This window comes from Hyla sarda, chromosome 4 (genome assembly GCF_029499605.1).
Source record: "Hyla sarda isolate aHylSar1 chromosome 4, aHylSar1.hap1, whole genome shotgun sequence".
Lineage (NCBI taxonomy): Eukaryota > Metazoa > Chordata > Amphibia > Anura > Hylidae > Hyla > Hyla sarda.
Genome location: NC_079192.1, coordinates 32,626,661 through 32,654,364, shown reverse-complemented (window position 1 = coordinate 32,654,364; position 27,704 = coordinate 32,626,661). Strand labels below are relative to the sequence as shown.

Here is a 27,704-nt window from a genome sequence, read left to right as displayed (position 1 = left end):
ACCCGTAATGACCCGGAATCGCGCAAATCGCAAGTGTGAATTCACTTGTGATTTGCCACAATCGCCAACATGGGGGAGTCTGATGACCCCCCTGGGCGTTTGCACGGGATGCCTGCTGAACGATTTCAGCAGGCATCCCGGTCCGATCCCCGCGCGGCAGGGGCCGGAATTCTTAAGGTCCTTAAGTACCAGGGTGTCATAACGTACGCGTAAGTCAAGGGTCCTTAAGGGGTTTAAAAAAAAACTGTGTAAATAAAAATAAACATGTGGTATCGCCGCATGTGGAAATGTCCGAACTATAAAAATATAACATTAATTAAACTGCACGGTCAATGGCATATGCGCAAAAAAATTAAAAGTCCAAAATAGCATATTTTGGGTCACTTTTTATAACTTGAAAAAATGAATAAAAAAGCGATAAAAAAAGTCCAATCAATATAAAAATGGTACTGATAAAAACGTCAGATCACGGCGCAAAAAATTAGCCCTAATACCAGCCCATACGCAGAAAAATAAAAAAGTTATAGGGGTCAGAAGATGACAATTTTAAACGTATACATTTTCCTGCATGTAGTTATGATTTTTTTTAGAAGGACGACAAAATCAAACCTATATAAGTAGGGGATCATTTTAATCGTATCGACCTACAGAATGAAAATAAGGTGTCATTGTTTAAAAAATGAAACGGAAGCCCCCAAAAGTTACAAAATAGCATTTTTTATTCAATTTTGTCGCACAATGATTTTTTTCCGATTCGCCGTTGATATTTTGGTAAAATGACTAATGTCACAACAAAGTTGAATTGGTGGTGCAAAAAATGACATAATATGGAATTTTAGGTGCAAAATTGAAAGCGTTATGATTTTTAGAAGGTGATGAGGAATAAATGAAAATGCAAAAACGGAAAAACCCTGCGTCTTTAACCCCTTAAGGACTCAGCGTTTTTCCGTTTTTGCATTTTCATTGAGTACGACTAAGGCGACCAAGGTTGCTGAAACGCGTCACTCTATGATCCCTGTTGCTGTTTTCTGTTCTATGCTACAATAAATCATCTTGCATCGTGCTCACTGTGCTGGACATTCTCTTTCTAATATTGGCTGTGTTCGTGGCGTCCGCACGAGTCCGTGCACGGAGGCGGCAGTGGTGAGCTGAACTACTACTTGTTGCACTTTAATAACTCAGGATCAGTACAGGATAAGTAATGTAATGTATGTACACAGTGACCCCACCAGCAGAATAGTGAGTACAGCTCTGGAGTATAATACAGGATATAACTCAGGATCAGTACAGGATAAGTAATGTAATGTATGTACACAGTGACCCCACCAGCAGAATAGTAAGTACAGCTCTGGGGTATAATACTGGATATAACTCAGGATCAGTACAGGATAAGTAATGTAATGTATGTACACAGTGACCTCACCAGCAGAATAGTGAGTACAGCTCTGGGGTATAATACAGGATATAACTCAGGATCAGTACAGGATAAGTAATGTATGTACACAGTGACCCCACCAGCAGAATAGTGAGTGCAGCTCTGGAGTATAATACAGGATATAACTCAGGATCAGTACAGGATAAGTAATGTAATGTTAGTACACAGTGACCTCACCAGCAGAATAATGAGTACAGCTCTGGAATAATAATACAGGATATAACTAAGGATCAGTACAGGATAAGTAATGTAATGTATGTACACAGTGACCCCACCAGCAGAATAGTAAGTACAGCTCTGGAATAATAATACAGGATATAACTCAGGATCAGTACAGGATAAGTACATTGGATCCCGGTCAACTACAGTGACTTACAATGCCAGCCAGTGTGAGGAGTGTGGACTGGACTTGGGTGAGGTTGGTGTTCTCAAACAGGTCATTTGCCTCGAATATATCATGTGGTTTGACTCCGTACGCTGTGATGCCCTTAATAAAGTTTCCAATATTTTCCAGCTGCAGAGACAAAGAACCTGGTTATACAGTATATATGATGAGGGTAAAAGTATTAAACAGGATTAGAAATAAAAACATGGCTGCCTTCTTCAAGAAACAGTGCCCCACCAGTCCATGGGTTGTGTGTGGTATTGCAGCTCTGCATTAGTGCATGAGGCTGACCTGCAATGCCCCACACAAACTGCGGATACAGTGGGGCAAATGAGTATTTATTCAGCCACCAATTGTGCAAGTTCTCCCATGCAAAAAGATGAGGCCTGTAATTTTCATCATAGGTATACCTCAACTATGAGAGACAGAATGAGAAAAAAAAAAAAACATAAAATCACATTGTCTGATTTTTAAAGAATTTATTTCCAAATTATGGTGGAAAATAAGTATTTGGTCACCTACAAACAAGCAAGATTTCTGGCTCTCACAGACCTGTAACAACTTCTGTAAGAGTCTCCTCTGTCCCCCACTCGTTACCTGTATTAATGGCTCCTGTTTGAACTTGTTATCAGTATAAAAGACACCTGTCCACAACCTCTAACAGTCACACTCCAAACTCCAGTATGGCCAAGACCAAAGAGCTGTCGAAGGACACCAGAAACCAAATTGTAGACCTGCACCAGGCTGGAAAGACTGAATCTGCAATAGGCAAGCAGCTTGGTGTGAAGAAATCAACCGTGGGAGCAATTATTAGAAAATGGAAGACATACAAGACCACTTATAATCTCCCTCGATCTGGGGCTCCATGCAAGATCTCACCCCGTGGTGTCAAAATGATCACAAGAACGGTGAGCAAAAACCCCAGAACCACACGGGGGACCTAGTGAATGACCTGCAGAGAGCTGGGACCAAAGTAACAAAGGCTACCATCAGTAACACACAGCGCCACCAGGGACTCAAATCATGCAGTGCCAGACATGTCCCCCTGCTTAAGCCAGTACATGTCCAGGCCCGTCTGAAGTTTGCTAGAGAGCATTTGGATGATCCAGAAGAGGATTGGGAGAATGTCATATGGTCAGATAAAACCAGTAGAACTTTTTGGTAAAAACTCAACTCATCGTGTTTGGAGGAGAAAGAATGCTTAGTTGCATCCAAAGAACACCGTACCTACTGGGAAGCATGGGGGTGAAAATATCATGCTTTGGGGCTGTTTTTCTGCTAAGGGACCAGGACGACAGATCCGTGTAAATGAAACATTGAATGGGGCCATGTATCATGAGATTTTTTGTGAAAACCTTCCATCAGCAAGGGCATTGAAGATGAAACGTGGCTGGGTCTTTCAGCATGACAATGATTCCAAACACACTGCCCGGGCAACGAAGGAATGGCTTCGTAAGAAGCATTTCAAGGTCCTGGAGTGGCCTAGCTTATCTCCAGATCTCAACCCCATAGAAAACCTTTGGAGGGAGTTGAAAGTCCATGTTGCCCAGCGACTGCACCAAAACATCACTGTTCTAGAGGAGATCTGCATGGAGGAATTGGCCAAAATACCAGCAACAGTGTGTGAAAACCTTGTGAAGACAGAAAACGTTTGACCTCTGTCATTGCCAACAAAGGGTGTATAACAAAGTATTGAGATGAACTTTTGTTATTGACCAAATACTTATTTTCCACCATAATTTGCAAATAAATTCTTAAAAAATCAGACAATGTGATTTTATGGATTTTTTTGTCTCATTCTGTCTCTCATAGTTGAGGTTATAACCTATGATGAAAATTACAGCCTCTCATCTTTTTAAGTGGGAGAACTTGCACAATTGGTGGCTGACTAAATACTTTTTTGCCCCACTGTAGCTGTGGTGCTGGAGTCTTTTTCTTCAACCCTAAGGTCATGTGCACACTGAGGAAATTCCAACCTGAAATCGGAACTTATTTTCGTGCATATTTTAACTGCAGAAATGAGCACTGGAAAAAATAGATTTTTCAGGTGTATTCCGCCAAAAGAATGAACATAATTAAATTCTGAGTTGAAAGTTTTGCAGTGTACACTGAGCAGCAGAATCCCATTGAGATTAATGGGAGGCTGGTTCTAGAAGAATCCGCTCGGAATTCTATAGAGTGCATGAGCCCTAAGGCTAGGTTCAGACTACGGAATTTCCGACTGTCTGCCTGAAAAATTTTCTGCTACTATTTTCCGCCTCCAAAGGCGTTTTTCAGTTTCTGGAATTTCCAGGGCCGAACCTCCGCCACGGAAATTCTGTAGTTTCAATGGTGCAGCAGAATTCCATTGAGAACAATGGGCGGCTTCTGCACCATATTTTCCAAGTGGACTTCTCGAGCAGAATTCCGCTCAGAAGATCCGTAGTGTGAATGGGCCCTTATGTAACTGTAGCGCTCAGTATATCTATAGTGCAGGAAAGCAATCTCTATGTCACTTACCTGGTGCCAGTTTTGTGTAGACTCATTGATCTTCCTGACAGATCCCGGCTGCAGCTTATTGATTAATCTGTGAAGGGAAAGAATGAGAAAAGTATATGGCTAAGTTTCCACCTTTTTTTTTTTTTAAACGCAAAGAAAAACGCCAAATCTGCAGCATGACGTTTTTCGGCAAAAAAAACGCTGTGGTCAGATGTTAGCTGTAAATCAATGAGAAATTGCAAAACTCCTTTTCCACTTGGTGTTTTTCAGTTTGGTGTTTTTTTTTTTATCCTTTTGGTGTTTTTTCAATCCTCTTTTGCATTTTTTAACTCCTCTTTGGCATTTTTTTTAACTCCTCTTTTGCGTTTTCTTGCTCCTTGGCAGTTTTTCAAAATCGCAGCGTGTTGAGACTATGGAGGTTTTTTTTTCACTGAAATCCTGGCGTTTTTTCTCCCATAGAAGTCTATGGGAGTGGAAAAAATGCCAAGAAAAACACCATGTGGGTTTTTGCAGGCGTTTTTTATTCTTTTTTGGACATTAGCGATAAAAAAAGGACGGAGATACCTTGTTAAATAAAATTTCGTAGGGTACCATAAAAAAAAAAAAAGATACAATAGGGATGAAAAAATAGTATTTAACGAAATTTATATTTTTCAGAACAAAATTTTTATTCATTTTTAAACAGGGACCAATTTATGTGGGTGGGCAGGGACCTAAAAATGTAGCTGGCAATATAAAACATGTAGAAAGGGGCCTTTTAATTGTAAAAATAATATATTTTTTAGAATTCATTTTGTGAAACTTTTTATTAGTAATGTATTTTAATTATGTGTTTAATAAAGTGTGTTTTTTTAAAAACTTTTTTTCTTCATTTTAATTATTTTTTTTTACGTAGTACTACTACTCCCAGCATAAAACAAACTGTTCCATGCTGGGATTAGTAGTACCTGTACTAATAGACAGATCGCCGCGGGTGTCACTTCTGACACTTGTTGCGATCGTCCTTTCTATTGCAGAGATGCGGAGTACAGTGGAAAAGCCTATCACAGAATTTCACCAATGAAGCTGTGGACCTCCAGATATTGCAAAACTACAACACCCAGCATGGCCGGACAGCCGTTGGCTGTCCGGGCATGCTGGGAGTTGTAGTTTTGCAACATCTGGGGGGGCTACAGTTTTAAAGACCACAGGTCTAGATGACCAGAAACCACATTGAATCCACGCTCTACTCACTCGCACAGGATGACGCCATCTTTCAGCGACTCCATGAACTTGTTTCCAATGGTCCTCCCGGTCGTGCTCTGGATCCATTCCCTCAGCTCGGCCTCCAGTTGGTGGTCATACTTTGAGGCCAACTGCAAGAAAAGAAAGCAATTTATAGAATACCGCCATATACTTAGCTTTCAGCTCCTGGCGGCCAGGGCTCAAGTCCTGCAGGAACGCATGGGAACTTAGTTCCTGCACTTTTACCACAGCAGGAACACCGTTCCCATAGGCAGAGGTTCTGCAGGACCATCCCTTGAGTGGAAGAGTTCCCACGCTTTTTTTTGCCAGGACTTGACCCCTGCTGGGGGCATTGTACAGACCTGTACCTAAGACCTTCAACTATCACGTGGCATATGTACCGCTATTACGTGGCAGATGTGGGCCCTAAATGCGCCAGCAGTGCATCAATATATAAAAAACTGACGGTAACACAGAATACACAGATACTGATGGACATGGAGCTATGTGTCAAATCTGACAGATGTAAAAAGAGCCTTGTAGCCCATGGCAACAATCAGTGCCCAGCTTTAATTCCTTAGACAGTCAAGGGTAAATGAAAGCTGAGCTCTGATTGGTTGCTATGGGCATCACAGAAATCCTACAACCTGATCAGTTGCTATGAACTAGAATCTGATCGGTTGCTATGAGCCAGAATCTAATGGGATGTTAGCAACCAATCAGATTGTAGTTCAGAACAACCAATCTGATCTTGCTCAAAGCAACTGATCAGATTCTAGTTCATAGCAACCAATCAGATTCTACTTCATATGTACTCAAATCTGGTTGCTGTTCACTACAATTGAATTGGTTGTTATAAATAGAATCTGATCAATTGCCATGAGCTAGAATCTCATTGGTTGTTACAAACTAGAATCTAATTGGTCGTTATGAACTAAAAATCGCATTGGTTGATATAAGCTAGAATCTAATTGGTTTCTATGAACTAGTATCTGGTTGTTGCTATGAGACAGAATCTAATTGGTTGTTATGAACAAGAATTTAATTGGTTGCTATGTGCTAGAATCTGGTTGCTATGAACTAGAATTGTTTCAGTTGTTATAAGCTAGAATGTAATTGGTTGCTATGAACTAGAATCTGATTGTTGCTATGAGCTAGATTCTAATTAGTTGCTATGAACTAGAATTTAATTGGTTGCTATGTGCTAGAATCTGGTTGCTATGAACAAATCTAATTAGTTGCTATGGACTAGAATCTTATTGGTTATGAGCTAGAGTCTGGTTGCTATAGGAAACTGCTCCACAGCTTTACTGTTTTGTACGAGAATTGATAGTTTAAAACATTGCTATGAGCTAGACTCTGATTGGTTATTATAATGATGAATCTAATTTGTTACTATGAATTAGAATCTGATTGGTTGTTATGAAGTAGAATCAAATCGGTTGCAAAGTGCTAGAATCTGGTTGCTGAATCTGATTGGTTGTTGTGGACTAGAATCTGAACATTGCTATAAGCCAGAACCCAATTGGTTGTCATGAACTGGAATCTGATCAGTCATGAGCTAGAATCTGGTTGCTATGGGAAACTGCTCCACTTTTGTTTTGTACTTTTTGTATTAATAGATCTCTCCCACTGCAATAAAATAACAGTAATACAACCCAAAACCACGAACCAAGAACCAGAAATCGACAATTCTCAATCCATTTTCAGACACGTGGAGGAGATATATCAAAACCTGTCCAGAGGAAAAGTTGTCCAGTTGCCCATAGCAACCAATCAGATCGCTTCTTTCATTTTGCAGAGGCCTTGTTAAAAATAAAAGAAGCGATCTGATTGGTCGCTATGGGCAACTCAGCAACTTTTCCTCTGGACGCGTTTTTATAAATCTCCCCCGTTATGACCAGTTACTGGCATATGACATTATATTATAATAAGTGTGGGCCCCATAACATCTGCCCTGGGTCATCCAGAAGAGGAAATCCGCATGTTCCAGACATTATCAATGACCTCCGGCATTTTTTGTTACTGTCCCTTTAACACCGCCATCTCTCCTGTGCTTTATTGTTACCAAACTCAAAAAATTGGCGCACAAGAAGAAGAGAATGAGCATTATCTCCCGGTGACCAGGCGGCCGGGTGGCAGGTGTGTGCCCGCTTCTGGCTTTGTTCGTTCAGGGTGTAATTAATCAGGAAAATGCATCGTCACACGTGGCCGAGTACAAGATGTGAGCTATAAGGAAGCTGGCACAACAAGAGGGAATGGCGGTGCCAACGGTGACCCATGCCATTACGTGCAGATCACATCAAAACTGGTGCAAAAGGAACAGTGGTGCAGTTGCTCATAGCAACCAATCTAATTGCATCCCCCCCCCCCCCCATTTTTTTTAAAAGGGCCTGGAATCTGATTAGTTGCTATGGGCAACTGCACCAGTTTTGATACATTTGCCCCCATAATGTTTGCAGGTGTGCAGTCATGAGGTCATGTGACTTCCTATGGTTGTATACCTGCAAAGGAACCTGGTCATGGAATGTCGACAACTTTTTTGAGGGGAACCGTAGTGCACCCCAGATTTCTGTGTGTATATATATATATATATATATATATATATATATATATATATATTCATAATACTGATCCCCATCCTATGAATAGGAGAGGTTTTCAGAGTGTGTGTGGAACATCTGAAGGTCCATAGTTTGGAGACCGGTCCATAGAATTAGAGATGAGCGAACTTACAGTAAATTCGATTTGTCACGAACTTCTCGGCTCGGCAGTTGATGACTTATCCTGCGTAAATTAGTTCAGCTTTCCGGTGCTCCGGTGGGCTGGAAAAGGTGGATACAGTCCTAGGAAAGAGTCTCCTAGGAATGTATCCACCTTTTCCAGCCCACCGGAGCACCGGAAAGCTGAACTAATTTATGCAGGATAAGTCATCAACTGCCGAGCCGAGAAGTTCGTGACGAATCGAATTTACTGTAAGTTCGCTCATCTCTACATAGAATCCTCAGCTGGTACAAATCTCTCGTGCTGAGGGTTTGCTACAATGGTAGAGAAAAAGGCAAAGGAAGGCATCTGTACAATGGCAGCTGGAATCAGGTTGGTTACTATAGGCAACTTTTGTCATCTTTCTGCTACTGTGTATCAGTGTAGGTACATTGGAAGTCCAAACCGTTGTAGCAAACCCTCAGCTGTGAAATGTATTCTATTTAGATATGTGCAGATTTTCAGCCAATGGATATAAATATGAGTGTTCCCATTCACTGACAGCAACTTGAGCAGTGTTTCCCAACCAGGGTGCTTCCAGCTGTTGCAAAACTACAACTCCCAGCATGCCCGGACAGCCAAAGGCCAGCCAAAGTCTATTAGAAAATTTAAAAATGTTCCATTCTACAGTGATGAGGTCAAACTGACTGATTCCTTGTGACCTGCACAGTTTGCACGCCTGGGGTAAGTCAGACCATGTGACCTGCACAGTTTGCACACCTGGGGTAAGTCAGACCATGTGACCTGCACAGTTTGCACACCTAGGGAAGGTCAGATCATGAGTCCTGCACAGTTTGCACACCTGGAGTAGGTCAGATCATGTGACCTGCAGTTTGCACACCTGGAGTAGGTCAGATCATGTGACCTGCAGTTTGCACACCTGGAGTAGGTCAGATCATGTGACCTGCACAGTTTGCACACCTAGGGAAGGTCAGATCATGAGTCCTGCACAGTTTGCACACCTGGAGTAGGTCAGATCATGTGACCTGCACAGTTTGCACACCTGGGGTAGGTCAGATCATGTGACCTCCTGCACAGTTTGCACACCTGGGGTAAGTCAGATCATGTGACCTGCACAGTTTACACACCTGAAGTAGGTCAGATCATGTGACCTGCACAGTTTACACACCTGGAGTAGGTCAGATCATGTGACCTCCTGCACAGTTTGCACACCTGGGGTAGGTCAGATCATGTGACCTCCTGCACAGTTTGCACACCTGGGGTAGGTCTGATCATGTGACCTGCACAGTTTGCACTCCTGGAGTAGGTCAGATCATGTGACCTCCTGCACAGTTTGCACACCTGGGGTAAGTCAGATCATGTGACCTGCACAGTTTGCACACCTGGGGTAAGTCAGACCATGTGACCTGCACAGTTTGCACACCTAGGGAAGGTCAGATCATGAGTCCTGCACAGTTTGCACACCTGGAGTAGGTCAGATCATGTGACCTGCAGTTTGCACACCTGGAGTAGGTCAGATCATGTGACCTGCAGTTTGCACACCTGGAGTAGGTCAGATCATGTGACCTGCACAGTTTGCACACCTAGGGAAGGTCAGATCATGAGTCCTGCACAGTTTGCACACCTGGAGTAGGTCAGATCATGTGACCTGCACAGTTTGCACACCTGGGGTAGGTCAGATCATGTGACCTCCTGCACAGTTTGCACACCTGGGGTAAGTCAGATCATGTGACCTGCACAGTTTACACACCTGAAGTAGGTCAGATCATGTGACCTGCACAGTTTACACACCTGGAGTAGGTCAGATCATGTGACCTCCTGCACAGTTTGCACACCTGGGGTAGGTCAGATCATGTGACCTCCTGCACAGTTTGCACACCTGGGGTAGGTCTGATCATGTGACCTGCACAGTTTGCACTCCTGGAGTAGGTCAGATCATGTGACCTCCTGCACAGTTTGCACACCTGGGGTAAGTCAGATCATGTGACCTGCACAGTTTACACACCTGGAGTAGGTCAGATCATGTGACCTCCTGCACAGTTTGCACACCTGGGGTAGGTCAGATCATGTGACCTGCACAGTTTGCACACCTGGAGTAGGTCAGATCATGTGACCTGCACAGCTTGCACACCTTGGGTAGGTCAAATCATGTGACCTCCTGCACAGTTTGCACACCTAGGGAAGGTCAGATCATGAGACCTGCACAGTTTGCACACCTAGGGTAGGTCAGATCATGAGACCTGCACAGCTTGCACACCTTGGGTAGGTCAAATCATGTGACCTCCTGCACAGTTTGCACACCTGGGGTAGGGCAGATCATGTGACCTGCACAGTTTGCACACCTGGGGCTGGTCAGATCATGAGAACTGCACAGTTTGCACACCTAGGGTAGGTCAGATCATGTGACCTGCACAGCTTGCACACCTGGGGTAAGTCAGATCATGTGACCTGCACAGTTTGCACACCTGGGTTAGGTCAGATCATGTGACCTGCAGTTTGCACACCTGGAGTAGGTCAGATCATGTCACCTGCACAGTTTGCACACCTGGGGTAGGTCAGATCATGTCACCTGCACAGTTTGCACACCTGGGGTAAGTCACATCATGTGACCTGGACAGTTTGCACACCTGGGGTAAGTCAGATCATGTGACCTGCACAGTTTGCACACCTGGAGTAGGTCAGATCGTGTGACCTGCACAGTTTGCACACCTGGGGTAGGTCAGATCATGTGACCTGCAGTTTGCACACCTGGAGTAGGTCAGATCATGTGATCTGCACAGTTTGCACACCTGGGGTATAACTCAGATCATGTGACTTTAATAACTTGCACACCTTGCACAATAGCCAAGAATAAGGAGAACGCTCCATGTACACCTTAATCTGTTCTATTATTCATACGTGATGCCCGTCGGTGGATGTGGTAAAGTAAAACATAGGGAAAATGGATGAAACTATGCGTGGGTGGTATGAGGAGGAAGGGAGGCAATTTCCAGCCCTCAGGGGCATCATTCCGGCATCTATGCAGTTTATATAAAGAACAGTGACCTAGTAAATCTCTGCGTGAACCATAGTCAGCTATGTGAGAAATTACCAGGCGGCCCTGCCAACATTCACTACATGCCAGACTGCTAAGACCACACAGCAGCACCTCTAGGACGCAGCACACTCTTCATAGACCCCTTATGTCTGGCTATTAATAGAGCTGCTCCAGCCATAATAAAGTACAATGTTATAATAGTACGAGAGTCTATTATAGTGTTTCCAAACCAGGGTGCCTCCAGCTGTTGCCAAACTACAACTCCCCGCATGCCCAGACAGTCTTTAGAAAGGTGAAAGGTATTTATATTATTTTCTTTTGGAAGGGACTTATTAGGGAAATATACTTAATGGGGACATCTACCTAATATGAGGTTCCCTACCTACCAGACTACCTAACTATTGGGGGCTTCTACCTAAAAGGGGATGATTCCCTAACTACCTACCAGAGGCCTTTACTTAATAGGGGGGATTCCCAACCTACTTACACTTATAGGGGCTTCTACCTAATGGGGGGGGGGGGGGGGATTCCCTACCTACCAGGAACTTCTACCTACTTGAGGGATTCCCTACCTATTGGAACATCTACCTACTGGGGGGCATTCCCTACCTGCAGGGGGTTTCTACCCATTAGGGGGGATTCTCTACCTTACTACTGGGGGTTCTACCTAAAAGGGGGGATTCCTTACCTTTGGGGAATATCTTAATTATGAGTGTCAGTGATGGCCACACGTACAACTTTCGCCTATGGCTTTACAAAGTGACATTAAAAAAAAGGATCCGTGATTGGTATCAGTGAGTTCTTGAAAAAAAAAGTTGAGAGTTGTAATTTTGCAACAGCTGGAGGCACACTGGTTGGGAAACACTTCCCTATACACAGAGTGTGGAAAAAGTGTATGTTCATGAGGGGGGTCTGACCACTTGAGAACGGGACTCCCAAAGCTTCCATCTGAATGGGACAATGATCACACATGTCCATTGCTGCTCTGTTCATTGTATATGGTGGTGTGACCACCACTTCATTCAGAGGCTTTTTTCCGTTTTTGAGAGCACAAGGCTACCCAGCGGTCGGACCCCCATGATCGTACAGTTATCCCCTATCCTTTGAATAGGGAGTGAATGTTCATGATGGCAAATTAGTGTAAATCATTATATAAATCAGTGTCATACATAGTAATAGGCAGTGTCAATTATAGGGTCTTCAATTTGGGAGGTCCATGTTGTGGAGGTCTACAGGGATGTAGTGACAGAGATGAGGAACCAGGAAGCTTAGGATGTACAATGGAACTCCTGCTAATCCAATGAGGCCTGCGGAACTGGGAATATAAGGGGGCATAGGGGAGGATGGTGTTACATAAGGGGTTTCTAGGGTTAGGGGTTTCAAAGGTTACAGGGGGTCTATGGAAAGGACAGAAAACAAACAGTACTAAACCAAGTTATTTAGGATCAGTACAGCAGATATAATAGAGAATAGATTCTGCAGGAATAGGGAAGAGGACAAGAGGGTGGGATGATGGGGATGGTGATGCAATGATACTAAACTCTCTCAGCTCTGCCAACCCAAACATTGACAGATCTGAAATTGACCAAACTAGGGAGCAGACAGGAGACCGCACAGACCCCAACCTCACATACACAGCCAAAACAGAGACAGCTCTGCTACACTCCGAGACCTGAGGGCCCGTAATTCATCTCACGCCCCTGCGTCTGCTGCAGAGCATCTCACCTACGGCAAAATACCCTGTGAACATGTATACACGACAAGACAAGATCACTTGATATAGGCTTAGATACAGAGGCTCAGCAGATGGTATCACACATGATAGATTTAGGTACACAGGCCCAGTAGATAGTATAAGACCTGACAGGTTTAGATACAGAGGCTCAGCAGACAGTATCACACATGGTAGATTTAGGTACACAGGCCCAGTAGATGGTTTCAGACCTGTCCGGTTTAGATACAGAGGCTCAGTAGGCCGTATCACACATGATAGGTGATGTACACAGGCCCAGTAGATAGTATCAGACCTGAAAGGTTTAGATACAGAGGCTCAGTAGACCGTATCACACATGATAGGTGGTGTACACAGGCCCAGTAGATAGTATCAGACCTGAAAGGTTTAGATACAGAGGTTCAGTAGACTGTATCACACATGATAGGTGATGTACATGGGCTCAGCTTATAGTATCAGACCTGGCAGGTTTAGATACAGAGGCTCAGTCAACAGTATCACACGGTTTAAATTATAGGCCATGAATATTGTCAACTTACACAATGTGAAACAAACAATTGTCACGCTTTGTTATTTATAAATTAAGAAATGTAAAAAAATTAATAAAACCATCACATAGTGTCCCAATAATACTGTTATATAGTTTCTTCACAATACTACCATACAGTAAACAAATAATGGTCACATAACACCACTACATAGTGCTTAGGTAATATTGCCATAGAGTTCTGCCATGGTGGGTGGCAGAGTCCACGAACTGGTGAGGGCTCAGAGCAATGGCCCCATTTAGTGTCCCACGTGGGAATGGTAAGGGTTAATGTGTCTTAATGTATTGTAATATGTAATACTGTGAAATGTTCTATAGTGTGAAGATATGGAAGTTAAATGTTTTGTATACAGGCAATTCAAAAGTGTACATTATTCCCATACACTATTACTATAAAACCTTTTAGAAGGGAGGCAGAGCTTTCTTCAGGATGAAGTTGGTGCGTAGTATTACAGAGCAGCGAGGAGGAGAAAAGTTCAGTATGTCTGGCTGGAGAAGTCTGAGACGTAGGACAAGGAATTCCCAATGCAGGACTAGACCTCAGGCCTCAGGCCTGGCTTTACACCCTGGCAGCTTAAGTGCTGCACCCTACAGTTGGAAATTGCAGTTGTGTATCGGACATTTGGGAAAATGATAGTTTGGGAAAATGCTGAGTGGAAGTATTAGTGGTCAAATACATTTGCTAAGTCGAAGAAAACCAAGAGTTATCCCATTCTCTGGCTAATCATTTGAACCACACCCTCTACAGAACTCCAAGCTACATCAGCCGGGAAACACACTACAGAGGAGTGTAACCCCCTTACCACTGTGCCAGCCCAAGGAATGCAGGAGGTCTAGTGGAATGGCCCCAGCGACTGTGACCACTTGTTAACAACAACCCTCATCAACCACCTGCTATAATCCAGACCTGGTGGCAGACAACCAGATCATAATCCAACCAACTATTATAAAGAACAATTTCATGTTTTTCAAAGGTTAATTCCGGTGAAATACATTATAATTTTATTACATTGCTGAGCATGATATAGAAATAACAAAACCCCCATCAAGTGATACTTATCTATCCCAGTACCCCAGATGCTTACTTCTTCTGCTTCCAAACTGGGAAGTCAGAGCAGGACCTGCTTACTCGGCCAATCACAGGCTGAGGCAGGACGCCAACGATTGGCCGAGTGGTAGGTCCTGCTCTGACTTTCTGACTTGGAAACAGAAGCAGTGAGCATCGGAGGCACTGAAGTAACTAAGTATCACCTTTTTTTTTATCACAAAAAAATAAATGTTGTCGGAATGCTAATGCTGCTTTAAGTGCATACAAGATATAAACGTGTTCTCTCTAACGCTCACAAGATGTCTGGAATAACTTTCTATCACATCCATGTAAACCAGGGAATACTGAGAGATCTGAGTTCCCAGCTTTGCTAAAATACCTCTCCACTTTTTCTCCTATTTTGGGTTTATTTTAAAAATATCTGCTGGTAAGCATGTGACCTGTAGCGTTCCAATAAAATTTTACAGTAAAAGTTCATATAATCTCTTCGAATTTTCCCAGTTGACCCTGAAAATAAACAGCTCAATGTCAGACGTGTTCCCTACCAGCTGACCTCTCGGCGGAGATCCCAGAATGCACTGCTCTCAGTTAACAGACAACAGGCAGAATTCTGGATTTAGCGTAAGGGTCTGTTCATACCTACCAGGTTTGCAACGGATTTAATTCATTGTAACTAAATGACTGAACAGCAAGCACTGTACGTTAATGTACATTTAAACATAAATAGAAATATGGTGGCCCAGTACAGGAGGTGTTACCCCGTATATCAGGCAGCCTCCTGCAGTGTCCCCTGGACCTCCCTTGCACTTGTTCCCCCATGTACATATGTTTCACCAATTGTTGTATTTAAAAATGTGTCGTGTCCCAGTACAGAACGTGGTTCTGTACAGTTCCTAAAGTCCCCTCAGGTAGAGTCCCTCAAGTCCACAGGGCTCTCCTGCAGGATCCCCCTAGGCCAACGCCTACAAGTCTGCAGCCACATCTAATCTGTAAGTCTCATCTATGTCTAGTCAAGTCAAGTCTCTACTGTCCCTACCAAAGTCATAACAGTAGTACAGTGGCCTCCATCCTCATTATTGCAACTACAAGTCCAAGCAAGCCTGAGAGGTTCCCTGTGTCCCGGTCACCTCTGTGGAAGTTGCCTCTCTGTAAGAAATGTTATACTGCCTTCTTCAGTAAAGTTCCAGTTGCATCAAAACCTGCTTTGGACTCTCATTTAATATATACAGTTTCTGAGTTGGTTGTCGGCTGTGCCCTACACCATACAACCACATCCTGGCGTCACAAACACTACAAGGGATTATACTACCATCTGTCCCTGGGCTATTACCACCTGCCCCTAGTACTACCTGCACTACACCACACGGATACCACAAAATGTGTAAAGAGGTGTTATAACTTTAAGAAGCTTGTCATGTGAGTTGTCATGTGATTGGTACCCAGGAGGTATCAGTGACCAGATGACCCAAGGGTGGCCTATGGGCACCCTGCTAGTCTTTCCTATATAAGCCCTGGGCTATCTCTCTCTCTTGCTTCCTGCTGAGGTCCAGTGCAGTCGAGTCAAGGAGTGTGTCCAGAGTTATAGGAGGCCTCAAGTCCAGTCTGCAGCCACAAGCAACTACAAGTAAGCCACAGTCTCAGTATTGTCAGTCATCAGTCAAGTCAGTCACAGTCATCATTTGTCAAGTCAATGTGGCCAGCATAAAATTGACCCCATCAAGTCCCAGCAAGCCCTTAAGGTCTCTTGAGTCACTGGTCACCTCCATGGGCCCTGGCTGAACTGTATAGACTTTTCCATCTGTCTAACCTCAGTAAAGCTACTGTTGTGCATAACTTGGCATTGGAGTCATTATTGCCCCTGTGCCTAGCCCAGGATCCAGCGGTATACCTTCGGATGGTATTGAGGATAAACCTCGCCGTGGCGTCACAAATACAAGGGGTTAATGCCATCTGCCCCTAGGGTAATTCCATCTGCCCTTTGCATCACACCCCCATACCACATCTTTTGGCATCCTACGAACAGGATGCCTACGGGTGTGTGCCTTATGCGACAAGTACTCCCCCATTCTGAACTGTGTCCAGTATTGTCAGAAATTGCATGCCGATGCGAATAAAATCTGCGCCAGAAAGTGTACGGGACTTTATCAGTGGAAAGTGTTATACCCAAGACGTTTGTGAAATAGAGGGAGAGGTGAAGAAAAGACTGTTATCTGCTACTGTAAACTGTGTAGAGTGGGTAACTGAAAGGGTTAACTTGGTCTGGTGTTTCGCGGCTCCGCCCCGTCAGTCCCCAGCGGTGACGCCTCTTCAGTGCTGCGAGGAGGAACCAAAGAGCCTCCCTGTGTTGCACAGGGGAAGATTTTGCAGACCGGACCAAAACAGGAAGTTCCCTGGGAGCAGCCATATTGGAAGCTCTGGCTGCTGCACTCGTCTCTGTTGTTACCTGTCAAGTATCCGCTGCAATGCAGACTCTGCAAACACCCAAGATTGCCAGTATCCACTCTCCGGTGCCAGTAGTTATCAGTATTAACCCGTTAGTGCCCACAAGTCTGTTCGCAAGACAGATTACAACCGGGTGCCTGCAAAATAGAGGGGGAGCATCCATTACAGTACCCCCATCCATCAAGTCAAAGCCACTGCTGCGCTACAGTAAGCATCTTAACCCCTTAAGGACCGGAGGTTTTTCCGTTTTTGCATTTTCGTTTTTTGCTCCTTGCCTTTAAAAAATCATAACTCTTTCAAATTTACACCTAAAAATCCATATGATGGCTTATTTTTTGCGCCACCAATTCTACTTTGTAATGACGTCAGTCATTTTGCCCAAAAATCTATGGTGAAGTGGGAAAAAAAATCATTGTGCGACAAAATTGAAAAAAAAACGCTGTTTTGTAACTTTTGGGGGCTTCCGTTTCTACGTAGTACATTTTTCGGTAAAAATGACACCTGATATGTATTCTGTAGGTCCATACGATTAAAATGATACCCTACTTATATAGGTTTGATTTTGTCGGACTTCTGGAAAAAATCATAACTACATGCAGGAAAATTAATACGTTTAAAATTGTCATCTTCTGACCCCTATAACTTTTTTATTTTTCCGTGTATGGGGCGGTATGAGGGCTCATTTTTTGCGCCGTGATCTGAAGTTTTTAACGGTACCATTTTTGCATTGATAGGACTTATTGATCGCTTTTTATTCATTTTTTCATGATATAAAAAGTGACCAAAAATGCACTATTTTGGACTTTGGAATTTTTTTGCGCGCACGCCATTGACCGTGCGGTTTAATTAACGATATATTTTTATAATTCGGACATTTCCGCACGCGGCGATACCATTTATGTTTATTTTTATTTTTATTTACACTGTGTTTTTTCTTTTATGGGAAAAGGGGGGTGATTCAAACTTTTAATAGGGAAGGGGTTAAATGATGTTCACTTTTTTTTTGCACTTTTTTTTTGCAGTGTTATAGGTCCCATAGGGACCTATAACACTGCACACACTGATCTTTTACATTGATCACTGGTTTCTCATAAGAAACCAGTGATCGATGATTCTGCCGCATGACTGCTCATGCCTGGATCTCAGGCACTGAGCTGTCATTCGGCGATCGGACAGCGAGGAGGCAGGTAGGGGCCCTCCCGCTGTCCTGTCAGCTGTTCGGGATGCCGCGATTTCACCGCGGCTATCCCGAACAGCCCACTGAGCTAGCCGGCATGCTTTCGGTTTCACTTTAGACGCGGCGTTCAACTTTGAACGCCGCGTCTAAAGGGTTAATAGCGCGCGGCGCTATTAGCCACGGGTCCCGGCCGTTGTTAGAGGCCGGGCCCGACCCGCTATGACGCGGGGCCACGCCGTGGCCCCGCGTTATAGATCGGGAGTGGACACATGACGTTCCAGTACGTCATGTGTCCTTAAGGGGTTAAAGGAGATCGCACCTTATTTCCCTTAAAGCGACAGCGCACTCAAAATTCAACAGGATGTCAGAACCCAGCTCTCCAGATCAACTTGGCGACAGTGCCCCTTCATCTCCAGCAGCGAGGTCATCACCTGCCTCAGCAGCCAGGATCTTGCCAGCCCTGCCTGCAGTCAACATCAACAGTCCTGGTGTTCTAGAGTCTGCACCGTTATTCATGGGGAACCCTGTCCCCCCTACCTACTATAGAGACCCCGTCACCTTGAGGGATTTCAAAGAGAGGATCCAGAGTTTGTTTGTGTTTTACTCTTTCCCTCCTAACCAACAGGTGCAATTGCTCACAAGACAAGTCCAGGGACCAGTGTTAGAGGAAGTCCGCACCTGGCCAGCCTTCGAGAAGGCGACTGTAGAGCAGATCTTTGAAGGACTGTACCAGGTATTTGAGTCACACTCTCTATCAGAGCTACTTCTCCAGCTGTATAAAAGGCAACAAAAGCCAGGTGAGACCTTGAGAGCATATGCCGTAGCCCTACAGAATGCCCTAGAGACTGTCCAAAAATTAGATGGTATAACTCCCGAGCAGGGTAACAAGGTGTTAATGGACAGATTTATTGATCGGGCTCATAATAAGTGGGACAAAGCCCAGCTGAGAATGTTAGCGTTCCAAAACCCTACATGTCATTCCCCGCTTTCAAAAGATTGGCTATCCAAGTGATTGAGTCCAGGGCTGATTTAGAGGAAGTTTGTACACCCCTTACATCTGTTCTAGAGCCACTAAGGGCGGTAGCCAGACCTATACCACCACCGTCACCAGCCCCCGCTCCTGACTTTGCTAGTCACTGCAGCCTAAGATTTACAGAGTGTTAGGCAGGACATTGAACAACTGACTAAGGCTGTGAAGGAGCTTGCCACCTGGGCCGCTCCACCTGACTGTGAACCGCCCCTGCTCCTACTCACCGCACCTACCGCAATTTCAATTACCGCAATCCACCGCCTGATAGACCCTCGGGGACTCAAAGACCATTTTGCACTTACTGTATTAATGCAATGCTGGGATTTAAACGGATTTCCCCTGAGGTCGCGGACCAGCCCTCAGGAAAACAGTCATCAGGTTCAATCCCCGAAAGACCTAAGTCAGGACTCTCACTTTATGTCGCCTCCTGCCTCTATGTAAAAGTTATTGTAGAAGGTGTACCGTTGGAGGCATTGATAGATACAGGGTCACAAGTGTCTACTATACCTAAAAGTGTTTTCTATCAACATTGGGATGCTGGTTTATTGTGTGAGCCTGATGATGTTAACTTCCGAGTAGTTGCGGGTAATCGGCAACCAGTCCCCAGACATGAATGCTGGGAGCCAACCATTCAGTTGGGAGAGCATATACTTAGCAGGCAGGGAGTGATTGTAATTAATGTGACAGATAAGTGGTCTGCTGAGTTTATATTGGGGAGGAACATTATGAAGAATTGTTTCACTGAAGTGTTAGATTCCTTGCATGCCTCTCTTCCCCATATGTCCAATTCAAGCCAGCGGGCTGCGCAGCACCACTTGAAAGTTCTACAGGCGGTGCAGAAGTTTGCCAACAAGCAAGGTGAAATTTGCAGAGTACGAGTTCAAGACATCAGGTAGGTGACCTTACAACTCAACACAGAGACCATCATCTGATGTTGTGCACGTCCCGGAATCAAGAATAGGGACTATCAAGCCCTACTGGACCCTATGCAATTGGAAGATCATCCTCTTGTTCGAGCTGAGAGAAGCCTTGTCACTGTCACCAACGCAAGAGTTCCGGTGCAGTTAGTAAACCTGTCTGATTCTGCTACTGTCTTGCCCAAATACACTCCTGTAGCCCAGCTATACCTCCTAGTGTTGAAAGACATTGTGACAGAACGTCTGGTGGCCCGACAGCGTGCAGTATCAAGTGGCCGAAGGATCCAGTGTGAGCCCTCTCCAGAGCCCTGGTGGGCACAACTCCAGGTTGGAGATGACACTACCCCAAGGGACCAAGTCAATGAAATCATCAATGTTGCCAAGAGGTACCATGAGGCTTTCAGCAAGCACCCCACAGACTTCGGGCAGACTTCAATGATTCAGCACCGAATCCTCACAGGTGACAGCCCACCTATGAAGAAAAGACACAGTCCAGTCGCGCCCCGGTATGTATCAGACTGTCAAGAAAATGCTGGCTGACATGAAAGAGGCAGGCATAATCCAGGAAAGTAAGAGCTCCTGGGTGGCGCCACTTGTATTAGTCAAGAAAAAGGACGGAACCATCCGGTTTTGTGTCGACTACAGGAAATTAAACAATGTCACACACAAGGACGCTTATCCATTGCCAAGGATTGAGGAGTCACTCACCACCCTCGGGTCAGCTGCTTACTTTCCTCATCTGGACCTAACCAGTGGATATTGGCAAATGCCCATGGCCATGAAGGATCGGGAGAAGACCGCCTTCGTGACACCCATGGGACTGTTCGAGTGTAAAAGTATGCCAATTGGGCTGTGCAATGCCCCTGCTACGTTCCACCGTCTGATGGAAAGGTGCCTGGGTCATTTGAATTTTCAAAGTGTCCTATTGTACCTAGACAATGTCATTGTGTATTCCAGGAACACCTTAGCCACCTGTCAGACGTCTTCCAAGTCCTGATCAAGCATGGGCTGAAGATCAAACCATCAAAGTGTCAGTTGCTCAAACCTCAGGTTCACTACTTGGGTCATGTTGTCAGCGCAGAGGGAATCCAGCCTAATTCTGAAAAGGTGTAAGTTGTCAAGAACTGGCCATGAAGTAAAAAAGCATGGGTATGAGCCGCAAGTTGTTCACCGAGACCGAATCAAGTTATGTCTGAATGAAAATCTACCAGTGCTCCCAGCAGCACCTTCTCCAGCTGTCAGACCTGCGATAGCATACGTTCCATGCATTTCCCCATGTTTTCTCCAACCCAGCCTGCGATCTTCTGTGTCTCACCAGCTCCGGGGCTGGTTCAACCTACTCTAGTCTTGACACCAGTCCCAGTCTTGTCACCATTGGCTCCGGTCTATACAACAGTCTCTAGAAAGCCAACTCTGTCTCCAGCCTCTCTAGCACAGATGCCAGCGACTCTGGGCCCTACCAGTCCTGAACTAATACCAGCTCCTGAGTTCGCTGAGGACGAACCAGCTGCGGCCTTGGAAGTTCCATGAGCTCCAGAAGATGCAAGAGTTCCAGATTCTCCCGAGGTGATGTTGCGTAGATCTCAAAGGTCTACTCAAGGACAGTTACCCACTAGATATAGGGAATAAAAATAAAACCTATATAAAATTTTCAGTATCACACATAGTCCAATTTATTTAGTCAGTCTATACAATGTGTATATAACCTAGTGAAAATGTTAGTTAGGACTGTATCTAACATGTAAATTTTCAGTCCATATTGTCGAAATGTTTATGTATCTAACACTTTTCCTATCCCCATGTACAGGGTGCTCTCTTGGCCAGAGGGTTCCTCTGCAACTTAAGTAAAGCACGTAGAGTGACAGAAATGCTGTATATAGAGGTAACAATGGTGTGTTGTATAAAACATGTATAGAGCTCTGGGGAAAAGTGTTTTAGTACCGAAGGGCCCCAGTAGCTAAGGCATTGGGTAATTTATTTCCCAAAGGAGCATGTATGGACATTTCTAAAGTGCTACATGGACTCATCCCCTGTTGTTATTAACTATCCAGACCTGTGAAGGACTGCCTCCTGCGGTGTCCCCTGGGCCTCCCTTGCACTTGTTCCCCCATGTACATATGTTTCACCAACTGTTGTATTATAAAATGTGTAAAGAGGTGTTATAACTTTAAGAAGGTTGTCATGTGAGTTTAAATATGATTGTTATCCAGGACATATCAGTGACCAGATGACCCAAGGGTGGCCTATGGGCTTCCTGCTAGTCTTCCCCATATAAGCCCTGGGAGGAGCTAGCTCCCTCTCTTGCTTCCTGCTGAGGTCCAGTGCAGTCGGGTCTAGGTGTCTGTCAAGAGTCATAGGAGGCTTCAAGTCCTGTCTACAGCCACAAACAGCTACAAGTAAGCCACAGTCTAAGTATTGTCAGTCATCAGTCATGTCAAGTCAGTCACAGTCATCATTTGTCAAGTACACATAGCCTGCATAAAATTGACCCCATCTACTACAAGTTCAGCAAGCCCTTAAGGTTTCTGAGTCACCGGTCAACTCCATGGGCCCTGGCTGAACTGTATTGACTTTTCCACCTGTCTAACCTCAGTAAAGCTACCGATGTTCGTAACTTGTCGTCGGAGTCATTATTGCCCCCATGCCTAGCCCAGGATCCAGCGGTATACCTTCAGGTGGTATTGAGGATAAACCACGCCATGGCATCACAAATACAAGGGGTTAATGCCATCTGCACCTAGGGTAATTCCATCTGCCCTTTTCATACCCCCATACCACAGAAAAGAAAACATCATATAACTTAAAATGAGAACAACGCAATGTATAGTAAATCATTTACAAATCATATTTCTCAGAACTCTCCTATGTCCTGACGGGAAACAGAAAAAAATAAATAAAAATAACTATATACTGAACTCCCTCAAAAAAGGTTGGCACACTACCCAACAGAAAATATAATTCAAATAAAAAAATATGTGATAGATCAAAACATGTTTAGTCTTTATTAAAACACAAATTGAAAAAAGCAATACATTTAGAAACATATATGGGGGAGATTTATCAAAACCTGTGCAGAGGAAAACTTGCCCAGTTTCCAATAGCAACCAATCAGATCGCTGCTTTCATTTTTCGAAGGACTTGTTAAAAATGAAAGAAGCGATCTGATTGGTTGCTATGGGCAGGTTTTGATAAATCTCCCCCCATATATGCATACAATTCCAACAGCAACCCCCCAATAAGTGGGGCTTCTGCTATGGTAAAAGAGGTGGGAGAAAGGAGAATGGTTATTATTGTACTGCTTTTATAAAAAAAAGTCAGACTATTTTGAACAATATAAGCATGCTTAAAATTGTCCTATTCTGAGCCCTATAACTATAACTATAGCCCTATAACTTTCGAATTTTTCCATATACAGGGGTTTATATATTTTTTTTCTGGGCCGTGATGTGAACAAATGTCAACATTTTTGGACTTTAGTATTATTTTTAATTTATGCTGTTCATGGTTACAGATCATTAACACTATTGTGGTGAGGGTGTGATGAGGGCAGATGGCATTAACACCTTGTGTTCGTGATGCCAGGGTGTGGTTTTACCTCTACACCTCCCGAAGGTATGACAGCTGAATCATAGGCTAGGCGCGGGGCAAATAATGACTCCGATGCCTTTTACGGAACAACGGCAGCTTTACTGAGGCAGACAGATGGAATAGTCTTTACAGCACAGTTAGGCTCAAGGAAGTGACCAGTGACTTTAGAGACTTGCGGGCTCGCTGGGACTTGTAGTGGGCTTGGACAAATGGCTGCAGATCTACGCTGAATTTTAGCAGGGCTGACTGACTATGACAGACTAGACTTCACCCCTTTTGTAGCTTACCAGGTTTTAACGTTCACCTGTGGGGCACTTGGTTAGTGGTAGCGTGGCTGCGTGACTAGGCCTTGGGTCTCCTCAGGACACCAGACACTCTCAGGTCTTGACTGTTCCTCAGCATGCAATACACTAGACTGACTAGCTCCTCCCAGGGTTTATATGAGGGAGACTTTGGAGGGGTTCTATAGGTCACCCACAAGTCATCTGGTCACTGACACCTTTCCTGGTTACAAGACATGGCAACCACATTTACAGGTACATAACATTATACATACATTGCAATAGATAACATAAGGCACTTGGTAACCATTTATAATACACAGCTTAAAGGGGGACTCTGCAATAGAGTCTGCCGGACAGGACAACAAGGGTACAGGGGTGCAACTCCTGTACTGGACCACTACATTATATTTTAACCCCTTAACAACCATGGACGTAAATGTACGTCCTTGTGTGGCGGTACTTAGCGCACCAGGACGTACATTTACATCCTGTGTATGACCGCGAGCATCGGAGCGCGGATGTCCACCATTAACCCCTCAGATGCCGTGATCAGTACAGATCACTGCATCTGCGGCAATGCGCATGTTAAAATAGATGATCAGATCACCTGCAGCACTGCCGTGGGGATCCGATCATCTGTAATGGCGGACGGAGGTCTCCTCACCTGCCTCCGTCTGTCTCCCGGCGTCTCCTGATCTGGTCTGAGATTGAGCAGACCAGAGCAGAAGATCACCGATAATACTGATCAGTGCTATGCCCTATGCATAGCACTGAACAGTATTAGCAATCAAATGATTGCTATAGATAGTCCCTTATGGGGACATAAAAAGTGTAAAAAAAAAAAAAAGTAGAAAATTTAAAAAATAAAAAGTGAAAAACCCCTCCCCCAATAAAAATGAAAATTGTCAGTTTTTCCCATTTTACCCCCAAAAAGTGTAAATCTTTTTTTTTTTAAATAAACATATTTGGTATCGCCGCATGTGTAAATGTCCAAACTATCAAAATATAATTTTAATAATCCCATACGGTGAACAGCGTAAACGTAAAAATAAAAAAAGTCGAAAAATGCAGCTTTTTTGTCACATTTTATTCCCCAAAAATGTATTTAAAAAATGAGCTAAAAGATTCATATATGCAAATGGGGTATTGATAAAAAGAACATATGACGGCGCAAAAAATGAGCCCTCATACCGCCATATATATGGAAAAATGAAAAAGTTATAGGTGGTCAAAATAGGGCTGATTTACTGATTTTGTACAAAAAGTTTTAGATTTTTTTTTAAACAGTACAAAAATATAAAAGTATATAGCCGTGGGTATCATTTTAATTGTATTGACCCACAGAATAAAGAACACACGTCATTTTTACCATAAAGTGTACAGTGTGAAAACGAAACCCTCCAAAATTTGCAAAATGGTGGTTTTAATTTATTGTGCAAAATTGTGGTTTTCATAAAAAAAAAATTGGGGGGGTTTGCCGTACATTTAATGGTAAAATGAGAGGTTTTATTACAAAATACAATTGGTCATGCAAAAATCAACCCTTATATGGGTCTGTAGATGGAAATATAAAAGAGTTATGGATTTAGAAGGCGAGGAGGAAAAAAGGAAAACACAAAAATAAAATTGTACCTGTTGTCAACAAAAACTTTTTATAAAATGTAGATAATGCCTTTATATGTATATTTTTAATATACATTGATTAAAATTTCTGTATATTTTTGGGTGAAAAAATGCTGTCCCTGCAGCTATTGTCTGTGTGTCTCTGTGATGAGTCCAAAAACAGGAAGTGAGGGTAGGACAAGCAGGGCTCTGTGCAGGCTCTTGGCTTGTCAATCATCCTGATGTATGAGCCAGGATCATGTGATAGAGTCTCAGTGCACACCGTCCTGCTTTTTCTTACTGCACAGAGCCCTGCTTGTCAACCCTAACTTCCTGTATTTTGACACCTTATAGAGACCCACAGGCAATAGCTCCAGGGACAAAAACATACACATTTTTTAACCAATGTATATTACAAATATAGATATAATAGTAGAGATGGTAGGAGGAAAGATGAGACGACACTACTATAGATGAGGTCATGCAAAATACAAAGGGAATGTCCTGAGCGGGGAATGGTAACGTCCGGAGAGCAGCGGTGCAGGATGCATAAAAAATGGAGACATCTGTAATATATGCACGGAGAAAGAATTCACATCTGCACTCACCTGGGTACAACTTCACTTTATTTCATCATCATCATCATCGATGTAAAGGAAGGCCGGCCTGGTGGGATAAGGAAAAGAAGCAACAGCCGGAGCTGTGCGGGTGGGCGGCAAACAGCTGGTTTCGCGGCAAAAAAGGGAGGCCAGAGGAAGTGGTTTTTGCCGCGAAACCAGCTGTTTGCCACCCACCTGCACAGCTCTGGCTGTTGCCCTCCTTTTCCCGATCCCGAAATAAAGGGAAGTTGTACCCAGGTGAGTGCAGATGTGAATTCTTTCTCCATGCATATAATACATATAATAGTATTATCTACATAATATAAAAAGTTTTTGTTGTACACTTTAAGGGATTAATAGTTTGGACATTTCCGCACAAGCTTAATTTTTACCCTAAGCTCTGATCAGTGATATCTGGGATCCACTTGTTCAGCCTGCCAGAAGGCAAACTATAAATATGGATGTCAGTAGAGCAGCCCCCCATAATCGCGCTAGTGGTCGTCCACTGAGGCTCAAAAAGCCCCCCTAATGTTTTAGATGCTTTGATCAATTATTGATCACAGCATCTAAAGAGTTAACGGCAGGTCACCGACTACAAACAATCTCCTGCGTTCACTTCATACATGTTGCAGGTCTGAAGTACAGACCCCAGAATAACTACACACCTAAGACCAGACCCCAAAATATAGACAGGCTACAGCCAAACCAGTTGAAGAATGAAAATAGACTATGTAAGATCCTAGAATAAATACTGTACAAGCAGACCCCAGAATGAAATAAAAAATTCCAAAAGACCCTAGAATCAACAAGTCTCAAACAAGACTCAAAAAACAAAAAAACAAAAAATACAGACCACAGAGTAACTACAGACTGCACCAAAAATAAATGCAGCCTCGGAGAGTATAAACATCTCAGGCCAGAGAAATAATGCAAACCACAGAGTGTAATGACACCTCATACTATACCCCGGAATAAAACTGATCAGACCTTAACATAAATCACACTGTACTATATAATGATATCTATATATACTGGTAATAATCACACTGTATAATGATATCTATATATACTGATAATAATCACACTGTATAATGATATCTATATATATACTGATAATAATCACACTGTATAATGATATCTATATACTGATAATAATCACACTGTATAATGATATCTATATACTGATAATAATCACACTGTATAATGATATCTATATACTGATAATAATCACACTGTATAATGATATCTATATATACTGATAATAATCACACTGTATAATGATATCTATATATACTGATAATAATCACACTGTATAATGATATCTATATACTGATAATAATCACACTGTATAATTATATCTATATATACTGATAATAATCACACTGTATAATGATATCTATATATACTGATAATAATCACACTGTATAATGATATCTATATACTGATAATAATCAC

At 43.4% G+C, this 27,704-nt stretch overlaps 1 protein-coding gene across 10 annotated transcripts in view; it reads right to left on the bottom strand.

Moving 5' to 3' along the window:
* The window catches only part of CNN1 (calponin 1), a 65,893-nt gene that overhangs the window by 10,790 nt on the left and 27,399 nt on the right, over positions 1-27,704 (bottom strand). For 3 of the 10 annotated variants that reach the window (XM_056570420.1, XM_056570427.1, XM_056570423.1), the window contains exons 2-4: positions 5,532-5,653; positions 4,320-4,386; positions 1,812-1,949 (exon numbers count right to left, since the gene is read on the bottom strand). In XM_056570420.1, the coding sequence (XP_056426395.1) occupies positions 1,812-1,949; positions 4,320-4,386; positions 5,532-5,653 (327 nt within the window). Of the gene's footprint in view, positions 1-1,811; positions 1,950-4,319; positions 4,387-5,531; positions 5,654-5,884; positions 6,294-7,194; positions 7,279-7,612; positions 7,636-16,864; positions 16,925-17,053; positions 17,742-24,051; positions 24,164-27,704 lie in introns of those variants that run through there. The other 7 variants (XM_056570424.1, XM_056570428.1, XM_056570425.1 and 4 more) reach the window with 7 other exon arrangements.